Source organism: Anabrus simplex, chromosome 2 (assembly GCF_040414725.1).
Source record: "Anabrus simplex isolate iqAnaSimp1 chromosome 2, ASM4041472v1, whole genome shotgun sequence".
NCBI lineage: Eukaryota > Metazoa > Arthropoda > Insecta > Orthoptera > Tettigoniidae > Anabrus > Anabrus simplex.
This window is the reverse complement of record NC_090266.1, coordinates 884,356,122-884,383,521: the sequence shown is the minus strand read 5'-3', so window position 1 is coordinate 884,383,521 and position 27,400 is coordinate 884,356,122. Positions and strand designations below refer to the sequence as shown.

General features: G+C 38.4%; 1 protein-coding gene across 1 annotated transcript in view; it reads right to left on the bottom strand.

The window, feature by feature from the left end:
• LOC136863722 (zinc finger protein 236) overlaps nt 1-27,400 on the bottom strand; it is a 795,935-nt gene that overhangs the window by 73,983 nt on the left and 694,552 nt on the right. Inside the window, exon 27 of the mRNA XM_068226059.1 lies at nt 12,619-12,748. Within this exon, the coding sequence (XP_068082160.1) occupies nt 12,619-12,748 (130 nt within the window). The remainder of the gene's footprint in view (nt 1-12,618; nt 12,749-27,400) is intronic.

Sequence of the window (27,400 nt, the reverse complement as noted above, 5' to 3'; positions counted from 1 at the left end):
GATGCACTGTAGATCCAGTAGGTTAAGAGGAAATAAATGATACCAAGTTCCAGTTAATTATCCTAAACTAAGCACGAACAACAGTCACTATCCAGAATACTGAATATACCACCCAGCAAGTAGAAACAGCGTAATGTTATTCTGTCTGAAACTCTGAGAAATCCTCACCAATTTCTTAAATGCGGTCATAGTTATAAATCGACATATTGCCAACATCATTCGGTTTTACGGTACAGTATTTATTGCAGCAGTATATTTATAAATAATTATTTATTAATGAGTAGTCATGTAAGGATTCCGACTCGTTAGCAGAATGATCAGTGTTGAGGGCCTCGGTGCAGGGGCTCCCGGATTCAATTCTCGGCCGAGTTAGGGATTTTAATCTCGTCTGGCTTGGAAACAGGGTGTTTGTGTTTGTCCCAACATTCTTCTCTTCATATTCAGACAACACACCACACTGCCAAATACCAGAGAAATACGTCCATATACACAGCTAACAGAAATTAAGTTGCATGCCATGATGTTCCTGTTGAACAGTCCTCCATACACTCTGCCCTTCCCTTTTTACGCCTGTTAAGAACACCTTAACAATCTCCTATATCTTCCTTGGTAAATCCCCTTACCCGAATATCAATTTCTTCTGACACATCCAGACACATTCTCTTTGCTGACTTGTATACTCCTAGCCACCTGAGCCCAAGGAGAACCACGATTCACAAGATGTACAAGATGACCACTCCTATTCCATAGCAACTGGCATCCCCACTTTCAGGACCATTTATAGGCCACTCAGCCGTTGTTCAAGGTTCACAAACTGGGACATGAGTAGGAGATTACTACAGCAACTCACACCACAAACCATTCTTCAGTGTTCAGGAAAAAAAACACACACACAAAACAAAACTGGCTTCTATACTGTCAATGAGCAATCTGTCAGTAGTTAAGAATGCATTGAGGCACTTTCAGGTGAATTAATGACATACTTTGTAAGTGTGAAATATGTTTTTTTACAGAAATATAGCCCTGAATTACCCAAATAAAAAGCCTACCGGAATTTCACTGCACGCTTTCTGTTACCTCCTATTAAAATATAAATTTAAGTAAACTTGTTTCCTCTCCATTCATAAAGTTCGCTGTCTGATAACCTCACTTCTACACAGAGAAATAAAGAAATGCAACATTATGGTGTCATGTATTGGGTTGTGAATTTTTGAATATTTTTTGTTCAGCTTTTCCACCTTATTACTTTTAATAGGGAATTAACAGTGCAATGTATTTAATGTCCATTTAACCTCTGATGATCCTGAAAAGCTGCAACAGAACTGAAATTTTCTTCTGAAGGGAATTTCTGAACTCTTTCTGCTCATGTGTGACCACAGATTGACAGCCGCCATTTAGCACTGACACGCATTTCGAGCTCCGATCAACATGCAGTTTTGCATTTTTTAACTCCCTTGTCAACTAACTTTATGTTCTGTGCACTGAGAGAACCAAGTTTCCAACAGCTGCCTTTTGAATACGATGACAATATTTCTCTGTTTGTTTGATTTTGTACATGCTCAATGAAAAGCATTCACGGAAAAATCCTGGCGGCCAGCCTAACAAAAGATGAAATCTTTCGTGCCAGGCTTTAAAAGTCATATTATATTGGGCCTTCATAGTAAAAGTCATTGATTTAATCAACAGTTAGCAGAAGAAAATTATAATTACGAAATAAAAATACAGTAAATCAATTTTCTGAAATATCTTGATGTGCTACTCCGTTCATACACTCTACACTTACTGCTGTCTCTGTTTTAACAACTTCAAACTTCTGTTCTAAAATCTAACAATTTTTGCCTTATACTCTTAAACCCTGGCACAAAAGAAATATTGGTGTCAATTTTGACTAAATTTACCAACAGTGACTAGGAAAGTGATGAAATTTTTTGAGGCAAATGATGAAAGTGATGTTTCAGGAAGTGGTATAAGTGTCAATGATATTGTCAGCGATATGTGTGATGGTCAGGGAGTAGGCACTGTGTGGTAACGTCCCAGGCCTATTCAGTGCATACAACATTCTAATATTGTTTGCAGATCGTGGACAACCACAACTAAATTTTTTTTACATCAGTAAGTTTCTTTGTGAGCTATTGTAATAGACCTCTAAGGGCCTGTACTACGACAGCCAGATAAAAGTGCGGTTTAAATTTATGTGGCAGTTTGCACATTTATCTGGAAGTTCGGTTGGAAATGCGTACTACGACTTTCGTTTATGAGCAATCTGGGAGAATATTCTTGAAGTTAGCTATGCCGAAGTTGTAGAGGCAGTTAACGCTCTTATCTGGGACTTCGCTCCTATCGGGGACGCTACTGTCTAAGAATCAAGATGGCTACACATCAAGATGAATCTACATCTGCATGGTGCTGTACGAAATTAAGTTGTTACAATGTAATCTATGCATATATTTATAAAGTATGTCATGCTTCCTGACCAGCTATCACAAAATTCTTAAAGATTTCCTAAGCTAGCAAGTTGTTGCTACATACTATATAAATTGCACACAAGCAAGTCAACAGCACGCTTCCTGGGTAGCCGTGGTCATTAGGGCAACATCACCTGCTGATATGCAGTTTTTCATGGGTTCGAGTCCCAATAGTCTAACATTTTTTTACCTTCTAAATGTTGGTCCGTAGGGTACTAGAGGTGATAGTACACATTTCCTAATCATTAGAATGCGTGTCAAAAGCGTGGGTTCTATTCCAAATCTGTCCGCGACACACATATGGAGTAAAGGTATACAACACTGTCCATGGTGATTCGTCCGTCGAATGAGGATGTTTAAGGAGGTTATATTTCTTTGACTTCATAACAACTTGCTACTAAGTATTTACACTAAAGTGAGATAAATGCTTGCCAGTTACTATTCTCACATTGTATTGAAAAGACAGTAACTAACTACTTATTCAATGAGCAAACAGTAAATTGAATTAATAATAAAATTAATAATCCTTTGCTGTATCAGTGGGATTAATTACGAATATAAACTTTACTTTCGTTTCAGTTAATTAATTTTAACATTTCTTTGTATGTGTAGATTTGTCCTAATTCTGTTTTTGACCTGAACTTCCACATTATAGCTTAATAAGAGTCTGATATTGGATTCTAGTAATACAATTTCAAAAGGAATAGAGCTAAACAAACGAAAACACCAGGGAACACGTATACCACCGCGCTAAATTTCACTATATTTTCAGTAACCTTATTACCAACCCAATAAAAATGTTACTACATCTTCCGCATTACAATACCGTCGTTAAAATCCGTTGGTAGTACGCAAGAAAATATTTAACTTCTAGTTTGCAAAACTGCAGCCTACGTATCTGGCTGTTTACCTGACAGTCGTAGTACAGACCCTAAGAGAATTACAATACTGGCAAGTATTTTTTATGGACCTGCCACTAACCGTGATTACAAGTGAGACTGCAAAGCTAAATATTAAGCAAAGTCTGACTCTATCACAAGCTATATACTGTCATTGCCGGGACAAAACCACCTATGTGATAATATTTTTGGAGATATACTGACACGCAGCACATACATCATGAAGAGCGCGAATGCCTTGACAATGCCTTCACACAATATTGCACCTTAGATGACAGAACCTTACCGGCCAAAAGTTGTAAGCTAAAATATTTCACATAGGAGGTTTTGTCCTGGCAGCTTCCTTTCTCACCATGCAAACAAGAAATCATTGACCATCAATGAGTGCGTCTTTATACATCGCCAGGCACTGAAGCTGGGCGAAGCTGGCGAGTGAGACTTGTGTCCAGCAGAAGCCAGTTGTACCTGATACTTAGTGCACGTAACATCAAATATAGAGAGCAGGAATATTTTCATGATGGAGTGTCGTATTGTAGAGACACATGGAATAGGTATTACTAGCAAGTTTTCAAAGGTTCTTGTCGATAATATGATCCCAGTTTTAAGTTAATGATTATTAAACATGCAGAAATGAGAAATAATTGTGCAGCTGTGAGAAAATACAGCATAATTGCTGGTGGTTTTGATGTCACACTAACACATTGAAGGTTTTCAGCGATGCAAGGATGGGAAAGGGTTAGGATTGTGAAGGTAGTGGCCATGGCCATAATTAAGGTACATCCTCCGTATTTATCTGGTGTGAAAATGGGTAACTATGAAACACCATCTTCACGGCTGCCAACAGTGGGATTCGAACCCACCATCTCCTGATGCAAGCTCACTGCTGCATACAGCCAGCTTGCTTGGTGGGCATAACTGAAGCCATGGTTAGTGCTGGCATAAAGATCATAAAAAATGTGTACTCTATAAGAAAGGCATTTAGTGGCCTGTAACAAGAACACTTTAAAGAAGTCAAAGATGAAATTGCAAGGTATGTACACGACAATTACAAGGAGCATCCGCCAGACGCATATGAAGGAAAACTTGCAGAGTTCCAGTGATATGTTGATGCAACTGCGATAACAGATATAACTTGATGATGATGATGATGATGATGATGATGATGATGATGCTTGTTGTTTAAAGGGGCCTAACATCGAAGTTCATCGGCCCCGATATAAGTTAAAAACAATATTTCCCACCCATGGGCAACTAATGCAGATATCGAGCTTGAATTATTATTATTATTATTATTATTATTATTATTATTATTATTATTATTATTATTATTATTATTATTACTTGTATGTATGGCTATGAAGTGATGTACATCCATTTACTTTTAGTATTACTATTATTTAGTACTCAAATAATTGTATTGTGTGTGAGGTTATGTCATGAAACGTGTTGTACATAGACATTTATATCAGTTCAGTTAATGTAAATACCTATAAATTAATATTATAATTTATTCTTACCTGTATATATAAATTACAATCCATAATTGTGAAATACACTGTAACCTCCAGAATGGTAATAGGCACAAGGATGTTTGAGAATATTCTATACATTATAACCGATGTATTAGACACGCCAGAATTTTCACGAAGATATATTTTGTAATGCAACTTTCTAGAAGCCTGTCCAGGCAGCTATATAGAGATACGATCTTGACAGTGAAGTTAGTTACTGCTGAGTCATTGACAGTTATCTATAATTTACAAAGTTTATTCCACCTACTCAATACTGTACAATAACTGCAATGTCTATAAATACATTACAATATGTTGTCAAGGGACTAGTTTTGACCCTATATGGGTCATCATCAGCCTAATTAAGATACAATTATGGATTTGCCAAAGTCCTAAGATGGAATTACATTGTGGAAATAAAATTTTTAAAGAATGAACTGTGTATGTGATGCGATAATGTACATATAAAATGGTGGATTAATGAACTGTTATGGATAAAATAATGTTATACTTATCAGTGACAAATAAAATTTTTAGGATTTACGTCAATTACAATTAGACTGTAAGAATAGTTATCATACAATTATTACATTGATGATTAAAATATGCCCTTGTTAGCGAATACTCTAAATTTGCACTTTAGAACGTAACATGACAGTTGAATGCAAAGTCCAGATGCTTCTGTTGAGTTCTAAAATTCCGAGTGCATCTTCAGATAGAGAATTGAAAGTTGAACATTGGCGCAACTGGCATATTACATTTTAAAGTGCAATCTTAGAGTATTCACTAACAAGGGCATATTTTAATCATCATTGTAATAACTGTATGATAACTATTCTTACAGTCTAATTGTAATTGACGTAAATCCTAAAAAATTTATTTGTCACTGATAAGTATAACATTATTTTATCTATAACAGTTCATCAATCCACCATTTTATATGTACATTATCACATCACCTACACAGTTCATTCTTTTAAAATTTTGTTTCCACAATGTAATTCTGTCTTAGGACTTCGGCAAATCCATAAGTGTATCTTAGTTAGGCTGATGATGACCCATATAGGGTCGAAACTAGCCCCTTGATAACATATTGTAATGTATTTAGAGACATTGCAATTATTGTACAGTATTGAGTAGGTGGAATAAACTTTGTAAATTATATGTAATCTTTTAATTCAATACAGAACCAATAACAAAATTTATAACCTTGAACACTGACAGTTAGTTGTTGTTTAGTAGAGTTATGGTGTAGCAAGTATATATCCCGGGCTGACATGCAATAATTGCAGTCTCCATATTGAAATATGCAGCCATCTGTTTTCAACTGTGTTTCAAAGTTGTAACCTCCATACTGAAGTGTTGGCAGTTGTTTTTAATAATGGCAGCTTTGTTGATATTCTCGAAGTGAAGTGTTTTCATACTGTGATTAAGGTTATGTGTGTGTTAATTTGTGAATATATATGAATAAAATTAATTGTACCAACTGACAGCATCTCGTGTGCGTCTGTGTGGATACGTTAATGTTACAGAGCTATGAAAGGAACAGTCATATTTAACTGGACAGGTTGAAGAAGCTCACGGGATACCAGTTTATTTTGATATGCCTTCTAACACAACAGTGGAAGACAAAGAGACAAAAAGTGTATGGGTACGTATTGCAGGAAATGAAAAGTCACTTATCACAGTGATACTGTGTGAGCTTGTCGATGGAAGAAAGATGTCACCGTATGTCACTCTAGCCCGCAAAAATATGCCAAAAGAGCAGCTGCCACCAGGAATACACTTTCGATGCCAGGAAAAGAGATGAATGGTAAATGAATGTATGGCTGATTGGGTGTAAACAGTGTGGAACAGAAGGCCTGGAGCTCTCCTTAAAACAACATGGGATTTAGTTATAGATGCATTTAAGGCCATCTCCTAATGTGAAGAAGGAAATCAACTTATCAAATACAGACCTTGTTGTTATCCCTGGAGGCATAACATCACAACTGCAAGTGCTGGATGTGATAGTAAATAAGTCATTGAAAGACCGCATGAAACAGCAGTACACTGACTGGTTACACAGTAGGGGTCATATGTCTTGACTCCTACAGGATAGCTAAAGAAGCCATCAGTAGCATTACTTGCAGAGTGGGTCCTCACAGCTTTGGGCCAGATCTCCAGTGATTCAACTGGATATTTCTCTGTGTTTACTTTTTCCCCCCCCAAACAAATTTTAAATTCAGCAGAGGCCTAAATAAGATTATGATTTAATAAGCATGACATTCTGTGAATGGAGGTTCAGATATCTTTAATAATAATGTTACTGGCTTTATGTCGCACTAACTAATCTTACAGCTTTTGGTGACGCCGATGTGCCAGAATTTTGTCCCGCAGGAGTTCTTTTATGTGAGGCTGACGAATTCGAGCACCTTCAAATACTAAATACAACCGGACTGAGCAAGGATTGAACCTGCCAAGTTGGGGTCAGAAGGCCAGCGCCTCAACCGTCTAAGCCACTCAGCCCAGCTCAGATATCTTCAGTGACAGTACAGTAGAAGTCCTTTATAGCGAGAATTCATAACAGCGAAAATTTTACTCGCTATAGAGGATTGTCGTTATATCTGAATTTTGTACAAAATTCGGAAAACCCTCCATATACATTAAAATCGGTATGAAATGGCAATCAGTTTGTTCAAAACTTTCATTTCCACAGATGATACCCACACTACGGCTTACTTGTTTGTTATTTTACGAAATCCGATACTATGTGAAAATGTGTGTTTAATTTCATTCTGAAAAAATTATAGTACCGTATTTCTCCGAATTCAAGAAGACCCCCGCTTTTTCCTTCATAAAATTTAAATCAGGCTCAAAAAGTTTGTTGTACAGTAAGCATTTTTTGACTGTTTTCAGACGCTGAACATTGGCTTTTGTTATGCCGTATTTTTTTGCAGCTGCACAATTATTCTTTATTTCCCAGGTTTAATGACCATTAACTAAAATTGGCATCATAATACCGAAGAGAACCCATTGAAAATTTGCCGGCAATATATATTCTATGCGTTTCTGCAATACGACGATCCATCAGGAAAATGTTCTTGCTGTTACTTTTACTTAGCATCAGATATAACAGGCGACACACACACTCACGCACAAACACATACCCCCCCCATCGCTTGCCAGTTTCGGCCAACTTCAGCGACTAGTGATGTATAGGCCTAATCGTGGACGTTGAAGATCAATGAACTAGATTATTGCGCCGCGGTGTGGCCATTCCGCCCTTAAGGTTTGCGTGCGCACACCTCACAATTTCATCTTTGACTTCTTTATAGCGCCCTTGTTGAGAACCACTGAATGCATTTTTCTGTACAGAAGGCCTACGCATCTTTTTGCTATCTGTGTCTTCACGCTAAAGCCGAATATTGGCTTTAGTTAGGCCTATGCCGTATTTTCTTGCGGCTGCACAATTATTCTACATTTTCGAGTGTTTAATAACAATTAACTTAAAATAGACATCATAATATCGAGAACCTGTTGAAAATTTCTCGGCAATAACTCCTCCACCTGTCTTTACAATACGACTATCCAACACGAAAATATTCCTGCTGTCTATAAACTTAATTTTAATAAGCGTCAGGCACAGAAGACTCTGCCACTGAGTAGCCATTGCCTTTGTAAGAATTCAAAGGCTCGCATGTTTTGATGCCTTCTGTAGATTTGAGAAAAGTTTTTGCAGAAGCTAATAGAACGCCATTATCTCTTCACTATTTTCCGAGATCCAGTGATGTTACACAAAGGTATTGTACAATAAAGAGGCGTTCGTTTATTATCATAGAGTTTTGCCTGTGCACGCGCGTACGGAGGTGAAAAGAAGCAGAGTGTTTGCTATTGTAGTTGCCAGTGGTGTTCATTACTGTTAGGCCGGGAATGCAAGACAACCCTTGATTTTTCGCATGAAATCCCGAGGGGGAAAAAAAAAAAACCCCCGTTGTTTTGGATTCGGAGAAGTACGGTATCACTCCAGAGGTTTCTGTGGCAAACATTTCAGTTTTCTTCTTCAAACGCTTCAATATCATTGGTGTCCGACAGTTTTTACTGTGATAAGTGGGTCTATTGATTCATCAAGAAGATAAAGAAGTCGGAGGGATGGTAGAGCAATGAAAATAAGTGTAATTGCAGGGAGAATTGTTCAGATTACTTCGATTGTTTGTCCTTCAAGTAACGATGTGTGAATTTATTAAATAATAAACTTCCTAAGATATAGGCTACTAGAAAAGTAATTATCAATAAAATAAAAGATCATGAAAAAAAATTAATTGTTCTATAAAGCCCGTGAGAAAATATAATCTAACCTCAGAAATCAGTGCCACGCTCTGCCATATCTTGAGGTGTATCGCATTCTTAATTAATGTCAGTGCTGAGTATTAAAATTAAGCGAGCGTTTACTTAGCCTTAATATCTAACGAGTTAACTGATATGGGCCACGTTATTTACGTATTTATAAAAAAAAAGTGTTATCCTCTTTTATTTTGAATTTTCTTTCAGAGAACAACAGTCGACGGTTATTACTAATAGCCTCCAACATTGCTTTTGAATGTCGATGAGAGAGTACGCAAGTGCACATAGCGAGAAAATGATACCACACTGAAATTAATGATCGCATTTTTGGGCAAATATTTCAGTTTTCTTATTCAAACAGCGTCACCTAACCTAACTAATACTGTATGTATTATGAAAACATATGTCAAGCGCCAGTAGATAAATGATGAACTTCTCGCTACAAATTTACATGATAACAGCCTTTCCCAAAATTTAACCAGACGTGAGAGAATATAAAACTTTGTAAGAATTCGAAGGCTTGGATGTTTTGATGCCCTTCTGTAGATTTCAGAAACGTTTTTGTAGAGGCTAATAGAATGAATGTTGAGAATGTACTTAACTGCAGTATTTAGCATTAAAATTAAGCGATCGTTTAGTCAGCCTTTATTTTTAACGAGTTAACAACTGTTATCGGACATGTTATTTACGCATTTATTACAAAAACATATTCTCTTTCATCTCAAATTTTTTTTACGGAACTTTTTTTTTTTTTGCTAGGGGCTTTACGTCGCACCGACACAGATAGGTCTTATGGCGACGATGGGATCGGAAAGGCCTAGGAGTTGGAAGGAAGCGGCCGTGGCCTTAATTAAGGTACAGCCCCAGCATTTGCCTGGTGTGAAAATGGGAAACCACGGAAAACCATCTTCAGGCCTGCCGATAGTGGGATTCGAACCTACTATCTCCCGGATGCAAGCTCACAGCCACGCGCCTCTACGCGCACGGCCAACTCGCCCGGTACGGGTATTACTAATCGACTCTGACATTGCCTTTGAATGTCAACGAGAGAACTCTCTAGTGAACATAGCGAGGAAACGATACTGAAGGTAATCGATCGTATGCAACATAATTGCAGGGGTGCATAAATATCGGTAACGGAAAAAATCGTGTGTGGTTAATCGCTCTTAATAACGGATGCGTCAGTGATAAGGCCCTCGCTGTAACCGGAGGATAATACACAGTTTAACATAGGAATTTTGAATGGACAGCAAAATATTGTCGTTATAACGGGGTTCTCATTATATGCTGTACTCGCTATATCAAACTTCTACTGTATTTAGGAACTAGGCAGAATTTACGTGAAATCAGTGTGTGTGTTTTTTCTTTCTTCTCAAATTATTTGTTATTCATTATACCAGAAAACAGAATTATGATTTTATAAAGATGACACTCTGTAGAAGGACGTACAGATCAGTGGCAGTGATTCAGATGCCTCTAACAAAAATGATTAGGAGGTTGGTAGAATTTACAAGGTATTTGTGTGCATTTATTCATTTATTTTGTTCCCAAATTTAATTCATAATTCATTATAAAAGTGATTATGATTTTTACAAAGCACTTTTCTAGGCTTGATTACATTTTTTCAAGAAAAAAATGGGGTCAACTTGCATTCAGGGTCATCTTTGATTTGGAGAATTACGGTAATTTAAATTTTACTGAAAACGCATTGAACAAAAAATAATTAAAGAATGGACTACTACTGAAATTCAGTTATTTCAATGGATAATTTTTCATCAGAATCATGATGAATGGATAGTTGCAGCTTCCTTGCCTTTAATGGAAAGTATGACTTGCAGAGTGCAAACAGTCATAAAAACTAAATAAAATGAACCAACAAAATATTAGAATTACCATGACTGAATAACTCATCATGTTCATTACTAGTGCCCAGATTTCCATTCCAACGCATGTTTTTAAATAAGCTGGTTACAGCTCTGAAACTTTGCAAATATGCGTTTTGTGGTTTAACGATTCCAAATAACCGTTCTTTTTCCCTGCATGTTTGCATGTTTTGACTTTTTCAGGAGAAAATCTATGCATAATGCATATTTTGAGGGTTTTTAGATTTAATAGCAAATATTTGGACATTTATATTGCATAATACGACTTTTCTTCTGACTTTGGCGCATATATAATGTTAATTTGCATGATAGTGCCTTTTATGAATGTTGGTTTCCATAATTCGGGATCATTTTTCCACGTTATACAGTATGTCTATTACTGAGAGAGATAGAAAGAATGTATTCCTGGCATCCTATGAGACAACCAATATTAATTAGTATATACGGTAGAGGTTCTATAATCCAATTAACCAAACATTTTCTTATCTGCTGCATGGGTAAATATTGACGTAAGCCAGAAGTCTATACGTCGACCTCTGTAATTCTTAGAAATAAGATGTTCCAGTTATACACTGCTATAAACTGAACCGTAAATTGCACGTTAGTCATTGATGGCTCATTTTTCACCTATGTTAGACGAACAAAACAAAACTTGTATAGCACTTCTGCGATGCCACGTTAATGAGATAGCAACTTACAAACCTTGGTTTTGCACTGAACACTCTTCCGTTGTTGTCCTGGAATTTCCTGTCCGGAATTCTCACTTGTCACACGTCTTTGATATCACAGCAGGCAATCGTTAACAATGATTGAGGAAATGGGTCTCCAGTCATCGCATGGAGAAGTAACTGTGGCAGCTAGAGATAGGTCGAACAAAGTGATCCATTGAAATACTTATGTTGAATTCATCAACCTTATAAAAGACGCACTGTGGTGCAAATGCAAGTGAGGTACAATTTGACCTCACTTTGTCCCAAATGTCTTCATTTAATTATACACCTGTCACTTCTTGTGACGTGGAAAGATCATTTTGTGTGCTTAAGAATGTACTGACAGATAAACGGATGAGCTTAAAGCAAGACAATTTGGAGAAATTATGGTAGTTGTACAAAGTTTCCAAAAGAACTGAATTTTGATAGTGCATATTTTTCAGTTTATTGTGCATGTTTTGCCATATTATAGTGCATGCATGCATGCATATTTTGAGATTTGATAGTGCATGGAAATCCGGGCTCTATTCATTACAATACATACAATAATGACATATATACGCAAACATGCAATATTTTTCTTTAGATCAATTAAACAGTATTTTTAATCAATTGAGGTTTTTATATTTCATATTTTTAATAATTTTTACTGTACAGTATTGGGGTTAAGTGTAAGAGAGGACCATGAGTTCTAACTTCACCGCTATTAAAAGACAAGTAAATTAAATGAATATTTTCTTAAGAGATATAGAAGGTTCTCAGATATCAATAATAGTGGGGTTATTTTTTTCTCACTGGGCAAATAGTAACTACTAGCATAAACTTACCTTCAATGCACTAGCGGAAGGACATTTTACATCACAGAATGCACAGGAAAAATACTTGTCTTCGGAATGTTCACGGACATGACTTTTGAGGAGGTCTAACTTCTTAAAGGTCTGGGCACATATCTTGCACCTAAAGCAAAGATATTACAATTTATATAAGTGTTTAATTATACTGGACATTGAAATGAACAAAGGCTGGAGTATGAGGCGAAGATCTAATCTTCTGCAAATCACTTTGAAACCATTGAATCACTAACAACACACTCCCCATACACGTCATAAATGCTTTTATACACATGAGCATTGTTTACTGCTTTTAAGAGAAGAATGATATTATTAAAAAAACAAAATTTTTACTAATCTGCATTTGAAACTCCATGGGAGTACAAAACTTCCACTTACACAACTGAAGCTTACGGAGAAATACAGTTAAATTTCACTATACAAGTTATTACAGCACATCATGTGAATACTCTAACACACATCACTGAAAATGATCAGAACTTTCTGAACATTCAACATTATGGGTGAATTCCAGGAAGTCATTTTAAAATCTATTTAACTTTATGGAGTCTGATCTATAAATCAACTTCCTACATTTACTGGTAATAAATTTCTTGTTCATGAGAAACAAACCTCACACATGATGGTTTGTAATGCAGTTAACCATGCTATTATCAGGCTAATGCTGATCATTGATGACAATAAGAAAAAACTGATTGATTATAATATAAATAATATGGTAACCATATTGTGGTTTAAACTTTAATGCTTAAAATTTGTTATTCATATATATCATGCAAGAGATCTGCCAGGTACAATGACTTTGACATTTTGAATATAAGAAATATATGATGAATTATTTGCCTACAGTATTCAAATGGAAAATATCAATCCTAGGACTGAGTGAAACTAATTGGAAAGGTAAAGGGAAGAAAGAGTTGAGGAAAAATGGAGTAGGATTGATAGTGTCTAAAGAGTTAGATGGTATTACAGAGATACTAAAGGCAACAGTTCACCTTGGGAAAGAGAAGCTGACACTGGTGCAAGTGTATGCCCCTCAGATGGGCTGCAATCAAGATGAAAAGAACAAGTTCCTCGAAGACCTAGAAGAGAGCATCAGTGAAGAGAGGGCAATCATCACCGGGGACCTCAACACAGAGCTTGGCACAGACAGGAATGGCTATGAGAAGGTGATGGGACCACATGACTATGGGAGAAGGAATTCAGAAGGCAAAAGTCTCTTAGACTTCTGCATAAGAAACTATTAGTTAGTAAAAAACAGTTGGTTCAACAAAAGAGTCAGTCACAAGATCACGCGTTGCAGCTGGGATGAAAAGAGCAAGACGGTCATTGACTATGTCATTACAGATAAAGAAAGAAGTAGAATTGTGACTGATGTCAAGGCGATTCCAAGTGAGAACCTCAATAGCGACCACCGGTTATTAGTAGCAGATCTGAAAGACATTAATGTACCAAAGATAACAACCAGGAAATTACCTAAGATTAAGGTGTGGGAACTTCAACAGATTGGAAAAAGGATGGACTATCAGGACCGTATAAGAGGACAACTGCCTACGGAAGAAGTGGAGAGTGATGAGGTAGAGTGGACAAGATTTAAAAACACCTTGATAAAAGAAGCAACAGAGGTTTGCAGGAAGACAAGTGCAAGAGTACGGGAAAAAGAGATAGCCTGGTGGAACGAGAGAGTAAGATCCTCAATAAAGGAAAGGAACCTGGCACAAAAAGTATAAGATAAGGAGAAATCCAAGCCAGAACAAGTAAGGGATGAGGGGAAGATCAGAGACCTCAAGCATGTTTACCAGGACAAGAAATGGAGAGTTAAAAGAATAGTAGAAGAGGAGAAGATAAAGTGCTGCGAGAAATTTACTCAAAAACTGAAGGAAGACAGCAGAGGCAATATGAAACTATTGTTCAGAGTGATCAAAAATACAAGGAATTCAGTTGAAACCATCAAAGCAAATGAGAATCCTAATGGAAACATGGCCAGGAAAGAAGAGGACATCAGAGAGGTTCTGAGGAATCATTTTGATCATCGATTGAACTGGACGGAAGCAGATCAGAGAACAAAAGAACCAGCTGTTGAAACCTGCACAGAGGTACGTCCCATTACATGGGCAGAAATAGAAGCAGCTCAATGCAGTTTGGAAAGATGGCAAGATACCTACTGATTGGAGCAAGGGTGTCATTATACTGCTGTTTAAGAAAGGAAATCGCCGAAAATGCTCCAACTACCGGGGAATAACGCTTCTTTCTCACGGGCTTAAGATTCTTGAGAAAATCCTACAGAGCAGATTTCGAGTCATCTTAGAGCCACAGTTTGAAGAGGAACAGTATGGGTTCAGCCCTAACAGGTCCACAACAGACCTAATCTTCAGTGTCCGTATGTTAATGGAAAAATATTGGGAAAAGGGCGAAGATCTGTTTATGGATTTCCTTGACATTGGGAAGGCATATGACAGCACTGCGAGAGAGAAGATATGGGAATGCCTGAGAAAAAGAAATGTGCCAGAGGAAATGATGAGGAAAGTTCAGATGCTGTATGAGAACTGTACCAGCTGTGTGCGATTGGGCGACAGACATTCATCCTGGTTCAAGACCAAAAGTGGAGTCCAGCAAGGCAGCGCACTATCCCCATTATGGTTTAACACCATCATGGATGATATAATGAAAAACATCAAGAAAACCTCTGGTGAACTAAATGCAATGGCCTTTGCTGATGATGTTTTGATTTGGTGAGAAACTGAGGAACAAGTACAGCCGAGACTCAATGAATGGAAGGTTAAGTTCCAGGAGTTCAATCTCAAGATAAGTGAACTGAAAACAGTAGTGACGACAATAAACAGAGAGGGACAACCAGCAAACATCATGGTAGGAAACCATCCACTAGAAAGTGTGAAAATCTTTAAATACCTCGGCAGTGTAATATCTCGAGATACACTAGCCATAAAGGAGGTGGCAAATAGAGTGCAGAAGAGCTCTCACTTTTACCAGCAAGTACGAACACACTTCTGGGATCCTAAAGTACCAACAAAATCAAAGCTGGTGATTTTCAATCAGTACTTCATACCAATCTTAACCTATGGTATTGCAACCTGGACCCTCACTTAGAAAGACTCATCAAGGTTGCAGGCATCTGAGATGAAGTTCCTTAGGTCCACAATTCAAAAAACCAAACTGGACAAGTTGAGGAATGATGTGATTAGGAGGGAAGCTGGGATTGTTACATCATTGTTAGATCGAATCAGTATGTCCAGACTGAGGTGGTTTGGGCATGTAATGAGGATGGAGCCAACAAGGACAGCATATGTTAACTTGGAACAACATGGGGCAGGGAAACGGATGGTGGGAAGACTAAGAATCCACTGGATGGACATCGTAAAGATGAACATTGCAGATCAGGGAAGGACACTGTAGGACGTCATTAACAACAAAAGGTATCTCAACAAGACAGAATGGAAGAGGCTCGCCAACAGTACATGGGAAACTGGAACTGTAAAATGATGATGATGATTCAAACGATCACAGTTTTTAAAATTGTTCACCTGCAGGCCAAATATGGAAGTAATCTCTGAAGTGATAGGAAAGTTTCAACATGATAAAATAATTGTGGAGACTTTCAATCATGCACAGAGTAATTTAGTATGTAACTCACAACTTAGTTTTCTAAAATATTTAATTGTGATTCATATTTGGACAACTGACCCTTCAAGGAGTGCTGATGTCCACTCTGCTGTCAAAGCATGAAGGAAGGAGCCATAAAATGAATGGAGAGTTGCTATAGTAGCCCCTGTGTATAAAGGAAAGGGTGATAGATATAAAGCTGAAAATTATAGGCCAGTCAGTTTGACATGCATTGCATGTAAGCTTTGGGAAAGCATTATTTCTGATTATATTAGACATGTTTGCAAAATTAATAACTGGTTCGATAGATCTATTGTTTACTGTTAAACCTGTACTATCAGCTGTGTGCCGTATTGTGCTCAGTTCTTTTCTCGGTCTTTGCAGTAGGTATTTGTTTCATTTATATTTTTTAGCACAGTATTTATAAATTTGTTGTTTAGAATCTTTCAATAGCATAAGCGGCCCTGACCTTAGATGTTAGGCCCCTTTAAACAACAAGCATCATCATTATCATCTCAGTAGCATAACGTGTTATATTTGATGAACAGTTTGTAGCAAGGTACATTAGTGATCTACTTTATATAATAGCTTAGTAGAATATTTCATTTGGTAGTAATTCGTGGTGTGGGTTAGTATAGTTATGTCCTAGTTCGTGAAACATGGGCAACGCCTATGTGGCCTAGTATGTGCTCCTGAGCAACGGGATACCAGTTGCTATGGAATGGGAGTGGACATCTTGGACATATTCTGAGTCATGGCCCTCCTTGTGCTCATGCGTCTAGGACTATACAATCCACCAATAGCCCCTAACCCGTTAGAGGAGAGATCCTCACTGGGACTATGTGAAAGTAGGATCCTGCTTCACAGTATTTTCATCAAGCCACTGAGAACGTTTTAAGCAAGCCTCGGACCTATGGGAGTAATGGAGTCCCACTTCTTTTTGTCTAGCGAGGGACTCCTTGGAAACAAATTGGCGAGCAAAATGGAATTTGATGCGGAGCAATCAATATTAGAGGTGGGAATGGAGCGAGTAATCCGGTTGTAGCGGTAGAGTGCACCACCGATCCCCTCCGCTTACAACTGCAAGTACTCGCGGAGATCCAGGGCACAATGTAGCGCACGACACATGTTTAACAAGGGTAGACCACGACGTTGAGATCACGGATCATCTTCAAATTTTGTACACTTTTAGTAGTCTATTAGGACATGATAATGTGCGAATAGTAAGGCGTGCTATTAAGGCGTTTTCAAGAAAATTGCAAGATAATTTTTGCGTCGAATGTGTACCGGTGCATTGTGGTCGCGAGCACGAGGTGGCGATGATCCGAGTGGTTAGCGTTCAAGCTCCGTAGTCACTGGATCACAGGATCGAGTCTTGCTTTTCACTTTTTGTTTTTCAACACTGGTCATATTCTTTCATATATATTGCAGGTCAGAGAGTCCAGGTGCAAAGCAGTTCCGGGTACCTACCTTACTCGATTTCACTGTCAGGTATGAGGGATTTCACAAATCACGACGGGCATACATTTTCAGGAATACTTTTTGCATTGGGCCGTTTACTTGTTGATAATTATAAATGATATATATATTTTTTTGTAGTCCACCTCTGTCGTGGAATGGTTAGTGTGATTGGCTGCCACCCCCAGATGCCCGCGTTTGATTCCCGGCTCTGCCACGAAATTTGAAAAGTGGTACAAGGGCAGGCATGGGGTCCACTCAGCCTCGGGAGGTTAACTGAGTAGATGGGGGTTCGATTCCCTCCTCAGCCATCCTCGAAGTGGTTTTCCGTAGATTCCCATTTCTTTCTCCTCCAGGTAAATGGTGGGATGTAGGCCCCTACCTAATGTAAGGCCACGGGCACTTCCTTCCCTCTTCCTTGCCTACCCTTCCAATCTTCCCATCTCTCCATAAGGCTCCTGTTCAGCATAGCAGGTGAGGTCACCTGGGCGAGGTACTGGTCATCCTACCCAGTTGTATACCCGACCCAAACTCTCGCGCTCCAGGATGCCGCCCTTGAGGCGGTAGAGGCGGGATTCCTCGCTGAGTCCGAGGGGAAAACCGACCCTGGAGGGTAAACAGATTAAGAAAGAAAGATATTTTTTGTAATGATAAACATTAGTAAAGAGCCAAATAACATTGGAAATCCAATAAAAGTTCATGCAAATATTCCTTTTTTCAGTATATTACCTTTGAATTGTAATGTATATGAAAGAATTTGACCAGTGTTGAAAAACAAAACGACAAGCGGAACTCGATCCAGCGAGCCAGCGATTACGGAGCTTAAACACCAACCACTCGACCACCACAGTTTCGCGCTCATGAGCGCAACGCACCGGTACATATTCGACGCGAAAACTTCTCTTGAGATTTTCTCGAGAATGCCTTAGTAGTACACCTTACTACTTGCACATTATCTTGTCCTAATGGACTACTAAATGTGTACAAAGTTTGAAGATACTCCGTGATCCGAGCGTCGTGGCCACCCCTTGTAAGAGTACTATGCCTGTATTCAGTCTGTGTTTCTTAATTTGCGTCTATATTTCCTCCACTTGTTGTGTTTTGTAGATAATGCAAAGCATAGTAGATAATAATTGTGGCATTAGTTTGATATTTAATCCCATTTTGTGATGGTATTCATGTTTTAGAAAATTTAAGGAATTGCATAAATTTTTACAGAAATTTGTACCACAAATGCCACGAAAACAGTCTGATCCATGGCAGTTCTTTGAAATTACTGGTGATAAAAATAAGCAAAATGCAAATTTTGCGGCCGCATTTACGCGACGGTGGTGGCGTTTCAAATTTGTGGGATTATATCAAGAGGCATCACAAGGATGAAATGAGCAGGTCGGCTTCTCCAGCAGAAAGCAACATTGCTGTATTCAGCGAAATGGTTATGTTGTGAGAAAAGGGCATTGAATTTACATTGCCATACCAGTAACGTATTTAAACGTGCCGCCACATTACATTCACTCGGTAGTTTACTCGGTACTACCAGGTGATGACATCACAACAACTGCTCCGCTCTGCTCCGTCCCCACCACTAATCAATATTAATATGGCTTACAAAAGAAAGAAAGAAGAACAGACTGAGTCAGCAAATAAGATGCGTCTGGATATGTTAGGACTTAAAGAAAGATATTCAGTAAGGGGAGGTAAGGAAGAAATAGGAGATTATAAAATCCCCTTGACAGGTGTTAAAAGGAGAGGGGCAGAGTGTGGTGTAGTACTGCTCATCAGAAATAAAACTGCACAAAACATATTTCCTGTTAGGCACGTAAGTGAAAATGATGTGGGTCGATTTTGCAGCTGAGGAATTAGGATGAGAACTAGCTCAGTGTATTCACCATGCGTGGGTGCAGATGAGAAGGAAGTTGTCAAGTTCCATTATAGTCAGGGTCAACAGCAAGGATAGGATACTGCTAATGGGCGATTTCAATGCGAGACTTGGAAATATAACTCAAGGATATGAGACGGTGATGAGTAAATGTGGGGATGATACGGAAGCTATTACAAATGGAAGCATTTACTCAACTCGTGTGCTAGTATGGTGTTAGCCATTATGAATACATTCTTCAAGCATAAGACTATTCACTGCTACACATGGGAGGGTAGGGGTACCAGAGTCATAATGAACTATATCACAACAGACTCTGAATTAAGGAAATCTGCTAGGAATGTGTGGATATTCGGGAGATTTTATTTAATAATACAGACCCCTATCTGACCTGTAGTAAACTAAGTATGTCTAGTCCAAGGATAAAGGAGTGAAATCTGTCTGCAGATTAATAAGGACAGCTCCAGGACGAGGAAATCAGACAGAAGTACATGCATATAATTAGTGAGAGTTGCCAACATTAGAGAAAAAGCAGGTTCGGGATATAGAAGAAGAATGGGTGGCATACAGGAATGCTGTAGCAGAAACAGCAAGGGAATACCTAGGAACAACTGTGTGTAAAGACGGGAAACGGCAAACATCTTGGTGGAATGATGAAGTGACACAGCTTACAAATGTAAACGAGGCTAATCAGAAATGGTTCCAAATAAGGACTGATACAGACAGGGAGTTGTAAGTAGATGAAGGAAACAAAGTAAAATAAATATGATGGTGATGATGCTTGTTGTTTTAAGGGGCCTAACAGCTAGGTCATCGGCCCCTAATGGTACGTGGTGCAACAAAATGAAACAATAATTAAAACTTCAAAATGTATCCACTGACTAGCATCTAAAAATAATAATGATGAAAAATGCTTGATGATGATGATGCTTGTTGTTTTAAGGGGCCTAACATCTAGGTCATCAGCCCCTGATGGTACAAAATGAGACGAAATGCAATGAAAAAATAAAATCCAAAATCCTCCACTGACCAGAATTCAAAGCGTGAGGACGAAAAATGAACGGATGGATACGAATTTAAAACAATCAGTGGAGCCGACCCGCAATGCCTCAGTCCCAGAAACTGATGGAAAACAATAGTAATACTGACCAAGGGACTGCTTCTATAGCTCAATACTGAATCGGTGTTGCTTGCAAGCTAAAGGGGTCCAAAATATAGCTTATTGGCCGCTCATAATGGTACTTATCGCTTGGAAAGTAGAACCATGGTATTTGTCATGGTACGGTACTAATCAAAAGTATCATAGACTCGCGGTATTCCACACATTATGGTACTACTCACAGGTAATGTATGACAATAAAAAGGTACAGAATGGTATATATATGACCTGCCATTACGAAATCTGCAAAATGTATTCTGCTTCATAATATCATGTCTGTAATCTTACAGTTATAAATTCTCAGTATAATAGCCGAGTCTTTTATTTTATTCGTTGTTAATTGCAAATATCTGCACATCATACAGACTGGACAGTAGATTTATTTACAGTTTCCTTATTTACAATGATAAATATAATAACATAGTCTATTTGTATATAAATACAAATTCACTGCACAGGGCATCTCCCTATTGTTAAAATTAAGAACTGAATATCCCCATCACCCTACTCTTGACTCCCCCACTCTACACATCGTCCCCACTCCTTCAGCAAGCAAGCAAGCAAGCAAGTGGCAGGGTGGAGATAACATGTGTTCAGTGTTGTGAGATTCTTTTACCAGTTTACATCAAAGAAGTAAATTTTAAGAGGTAACTACCAATGTAGTAGCAAGCCATAGCAAAATTAATAATAGGTGAATAATAAATTCACTAGTAATTTCAGAAATACTGTTCAAATAGTAGTATTAACTCAGTCTTGTGAAACATTTGGTGTGGTTATGAGTGGCAAACCAAAGACTAAAGGAGGTGAGAAGATGCCAGAGAAACAGCAACAGCGTTCTGAGCGATGTCAAACAAAAGGAAATCGAACTACTTCATTTTCTAACAATGAATGTGGATCGACTGATCTCTCAGATATTGTTAACAATATAATGTGCAGCTCGACTTTCCTAGATTCGCTTATTGATACACTGATGGGGAAAAGTGGTTACTATACAGCATGAAAGCATTCTGGACATGGTGCTGGTAAAACCAGACGAGCACTATAGAGAAACCAAAGTAATAGATGGTATTAGTGATCACGAAGCTGTTTATGTCCTAGCTAAAATAAAAGGAGATAGAAAGGCAGGTATTAAAATTATAACTATTAGGCAGTACCATATAGCTGATAAAACAGGCATGAGAGAGTTTTTAAAAATAAATATGACCGGTGGAAAACGGTAAATAAAAATGTAAACATACTCTGGGATGGGTTTAAAGCAATTGTTGAGGAATGTGAAAACTGGTTTGTACCCCTAAAGATGGTAAGGAATGATAAAGACCCACTGTATTATAACAGAGAATTAAAGAGAGGTGAAGGTTGGAAAGAAATAGAGTTAGAAATGGCTGTGAAAGTAAGGAGAAATAGAAGGAACTTATTAGGAAATAGAATCTAGCAAAGAAGTCAGCTAAATATAACATGAAGGCAAGCTTAACTGGCAGTCATACAAATTATGGTGAAAAATGGAAGGGTATGTATAGGTACTTTAAGGCAGAAAGAAGTTCCAAAGAGGACATTCCAGGAATCATTAATGAACAAGGGGAGTGTGAATGCGAGGATCTTCAAAAGGCAGAAGTATTCAGTCGGCAGTACGTAAAGATTGTTGGTTACAAGGATAAAGTACAGATAGAGGAGGTGACTAATACTAAAGAAGTATTAAAATTTACCTATGATAACATTTCCAATAAGATATAAAAGTTGAACACTAGAAAGCAGCTGGAATTGAGAAGATTTAAGGAGATATACTAAAGACAATGTGTTGGGATATAGTACCATATGTGAAGTACTTATCTCTTTATTGTTTGCATGAAGGAACAATACCAAATGAATGAAGAGTTGCTATAGTAGCCCCTGTGTATTAAGAAAAAGGGTGATAGACAAAGCTGAAAATTACAGACCAGTCAGTTTGACATGCAATGCATATAAGCTGTGGGAAAGCATTCTTTCTGATTATATTAGACATATTTGCAAAATTAATAAGTGGTTCGATAGAAGGCAGTTCGGGTTTAGGAAAGGTTCTTCCACTGAAGCTCAACTTGTAGGATTCCAGCAAGATATAGCAAATATCATGGATTCAAGATGTAAAATGGACTGTGTCGCGATTGACCTATCTAAGGCTTTTGATAGGGTACATCACGGGAGACTAGTGGCAAAAATGAATGCAATTGGACTAGATAAAAGAGTGACTGAATGGTTGGCTATATTTCTAGAAAATAGATCTCAGAGAATTAGAGTAAGCAAAGCTTTATTTGACCCTGTAATAATTAAGAGGAGAATTCCTCAAAGCAGTATTATTAGATCTTTATGTTTTCTTAAATATATGAATGATATGAGTAAAGAAGTGGAATCGGAGATAAGGTTGTTGCAGATGATGTTATTCTGTATAGAATAATAAATACAGTAAGTTACAAGATTGTGCGCAACTGCAAAATGACCTCGATAATTTTGTGAGATGGTGTTAATATAAGGAAAGATCTTCATTGGGGTAATAACATAAATTGGATTGTAAATAAAAGGTACAGATCTCAGCACATGGTTATGAGGGTGTTTAGGCGCTGTAGTAGGGATGTAAAGAAGAGGGCATATAACTTCCTGGCGAGACCCCGACTGGAGTATGATTCCAGTGTACGGGACCCTCACCAGGATTATAAGAACTGGAAAAAATCCAAAGAAAAGCAGCTCAATTTGTTCTGGGTAATTTCCAACAAAAGAGTTGCATTACAAAAATGTTGCAAAGTTTGTGCTGGGAAGAATTGGGGAAAGGAAATGAGCTGCTTGCCAAGTGGTATGGAACTGTCAGTGGAGAGATGGCGTGGAATGATATTAGTACAGGAGATAAATAAGTCTGAGTGGTGTTTTTAAAAGTAGGATACATCACAATATGTAGATAAAGTTTCATTCAAGAGGACAAATTAGGGCCAATATTCGTTTATAGGAAGAGGTGTTAGGGATTGGAATAACTTACCAAGGGAGATATTTAATAAATTTCCAATTTCTTTGCAATCAATTAAGAAAAGGCTAGCAAACAAAATATAGGGAATCTACCACATGGGTGACTGCCCTAAATGCAGATCAGTAGCGATTAACTGATTGGCTGTAATGCAAGAGTCATCGAGGACTTGAAGGTGAGCTGGGCATATGCGATCAAAACATCATGGAACTTCAAGAACAGATCAGCAAGCTCAATGATAGGGCAAATTATGACACAAAACAATTGAACTAATACCTAAGAAGGAATAATATAGAATTACAACAAGGTGCACCACAAATCCAAGAAGAAGATACACTAGGTGATCAAAAGTATCCAGACACCTGGCTGAACATGATGTACAAGTTAGTGGCGCCCTCCATCGATAATGCTAGTATGGTGTTGGCCCACCCGTAGCCTTGATGACAGCTTCCACTCTCGCAGGCATACGTTCAATCAGGTGCTGGAAGGTTGCTTGGGGAATGGCAGCCCATTCTTCACGGAGTGCTGCACTGAGGAGAGGTAGCGATGTCGGTCGGTGAGGCCTGGCACGAAGTCGGCGTTCCAAAACATCTCAAAGTTGTTCTATAAGATTCAGGTCGGTACACTGTGCAGGCCAGTCCATTACAGGGATGTTATTGTCGTGTAACCACTCCGCCACATGCCGTGCATTATGAACAGGTGCTCGATCGTGTTGAAAGATGCAATCGCCATCCCTGAAGTGCTCTTCAACAGTGGGAAGCACAAAGGTGCTTAAAACATTAATGTATTCCTGTGCTGTAACAGTGCCTCGCAAAACAACAGGAGATGCAAGCCCCCTCCATGAAAAGCACGACCACACCATAACACCACCGCCTCCAAATTTTACTGTTGGCACTACACAAGGTGGCAGTCGACGTTCGCCGGGAATTCGCCATACCCACACCCTGCCATCGGATCGCCACATTGTGTACAGTGATTTGTCACTCCACACAATGTTTTTCCACTGTTCAATCGTCCGATGTTTATGCTCCTTACACCAAGCGAGGCATAGTTTAGCATTGACCTGTGTGGCTTATGGGCAGCCGCTCGACCATGAAATCCAAGTTTTCTCACCTCCCGCTGAACTGACATAGTACTTGGAGTGGATCCTGATGCAGTTTGGAATTCCTGTGTGATGGTCTGGATAGATGCCTGCCTATTACACTTGACGACCCTCTTCAGCTGTAAGTCAACAGACAAGGTCGGCCTGTATGCTTTCATGCTGTACGTATCCCTTCACATTTCCACTTCACTATCACATCAGAAACAGTGGACCTAGGGATGTTCAGGAGTGTGAAAATCTCGCGTACAGACTTCTGACACAAGTGACAACCAATCACCTGACCACGTTCAAAGTCCGTGAGTTATGCGGAGCGTCCCATTCTGCTCTCTTACGATGTCTAATGATTACTGAGGTCGCTGATAAGGAGTAACTCGCGGTAGGTGGCAGCACAATGCACCTAAGATGAAAAACGTATTTTCTGGGGGTGTCTGGATACTTTTGATCACACGGTGTATTTATGACATGGAAAAAATAGGTGGAGATGTAGGAAGCAAAATCAAGAGGACTGATCTTGATACTGTGCACAGGATCCCATCTGTCAACAAGAATCTTCCTCGTCCAATCATTGTCAAGTTCGTCAACCAGTGGAAAAGGTACAAACTAATGATGGCCAAGAAGGAAGTTAGACAACTGCAGTCCTCGGCAGTTGGAACAAATGCTGTTAACCACACTGTCTACATAAATGATCATCTCACTCCTAAGATTAAAGGGCTACTAAAGAGAGCGAAAGACCTGAGGACAAAGGGGTATAAACATGTGTGGACATGGGATGGGAAAGTATATATGTGAAAAGATGATATCTCTGAGCTGTCCGGCTCCCTGGCTAAATGGTTAGCGCGCTGGCCTTTGGTCATAGGGGTCCCGGGTTCGATTCTCGGCAGGTTCAGGAATTTCAGCCATCGCTGTTTAATTTCGCTGGCACGGGGGCTGGGCGTATGTGTTGTCTTCATGATCATTTCATCCTCATCATGATGCACAGGTTGCCTTCGGGCGTCAAGTCAAAAGACTTGCACCTGGCGAGCTGAACATATCCTCGGACACTCCCGGCACTAAAAGCCATCCGCCATTTCATTTCGTCTCTTGAGGTAACTACTGTCAAAAACAACTGATGATATTGTCAGATTAGAATCATGAATTGTACAGTTGTTAGGTTACACCTTAGCCACTTAAGACAAAAATTACCATCATAATCATTGCCATCAATGCATAGATAAAAAAATCAATAAAATAGTTTAGGAGAAGTTAAAGATAAAGGGAACAAAATTAGGATATTATATATTAACTCTCAGAGTATACATAAAAAATGGATAGCATTACCAACTCTCACTGTGCAAGCACACATGCCGGATGTTATAATTATTACAGAAATAATAATAATAATAATAATAATAATAATAATAATAATAATAATAATAATAATAATAATAATAATAATAATAATAATAATAATGTTATTAGCTTTACATCCCACTAACCACTAGGACTTTTTTGGAGATGCCGAGGTGTAGGAATTTAGTCCTGCAGGAGTTCTTTTACATTGCAGTAAATCTACCGACATGAGACTGACGTAATGGAACTCCTTCAAATTCCACCACACTGAGGCAGGAACCAAACAGCCAAGTTCAGGTCAGAAGGCCAGCACCTCAACCATCTGAGCCATTCAGCCCGGCCATTACAGAAACTTGGCTGAATCCAGATGAAGAAAAATATTATAACTTATCGAATTATGATGGCTATTTTTGTTCAAGATCATTTAAAAAATGCTGGTGGGATTGTTATTTATGTCAAGCAGTACTATAAAGCTAAGGTCCTAACAAGTGTAAAATCTAAAGATGCGCCGTTTAATGTATGATTACTGGAAATTTCTGGTTCTGGTAGAAAGAGTCTTGTTTGAGCTTTGCTCTAAACCAATTTTTTCTTCTTTTTATTTGCTTTACATCGCACCGACACAGATATGTCTTATGGCGACGATGGGATAGGAAAGGCCTAGGAAGTGGAAGGAAGCGGCCATGGCCTTAATTAAGGTACAGCCCCGGCATTTGCCTGGTGTGAAAATGGGAAACCACGGAAAACCATCTTCAGGGCTGCCGACAGTGGGGCTCGAACCCACTATCTCCCGATTACTGGAAAACCAAATTTTAAAAATGACTCATTCATCACTTGTCTTGAAGAGATGTGAAGTAAATATAGCAAAAAATTCTGTGGTACTGTTGGAGACTTTAATATATACAAACTGGAACAAAACCAGCAGTCAGTGGAATTGTACAGGCTAAATGAATGTTATAATCAAATATCTGTAATAATGTTTTTCCCACTAGAGTTACTAATAGTAGAGCAACTTTGATAGATCATATATATACCACTGTTTCCAGCTGAATAATATTATCAATTACTTTTAGTGACCATAACATATTAATGTTTGATTTAGAAAATCAGATTGCAGTCCAAACCAACAAGAATTGTTAGGTTAACTAAAGAATAGACATTAAAAGTTTAACTTAACATATGTTTAATAATCCCTTAATAACTGATAAGAACGACAAGTGTGATATA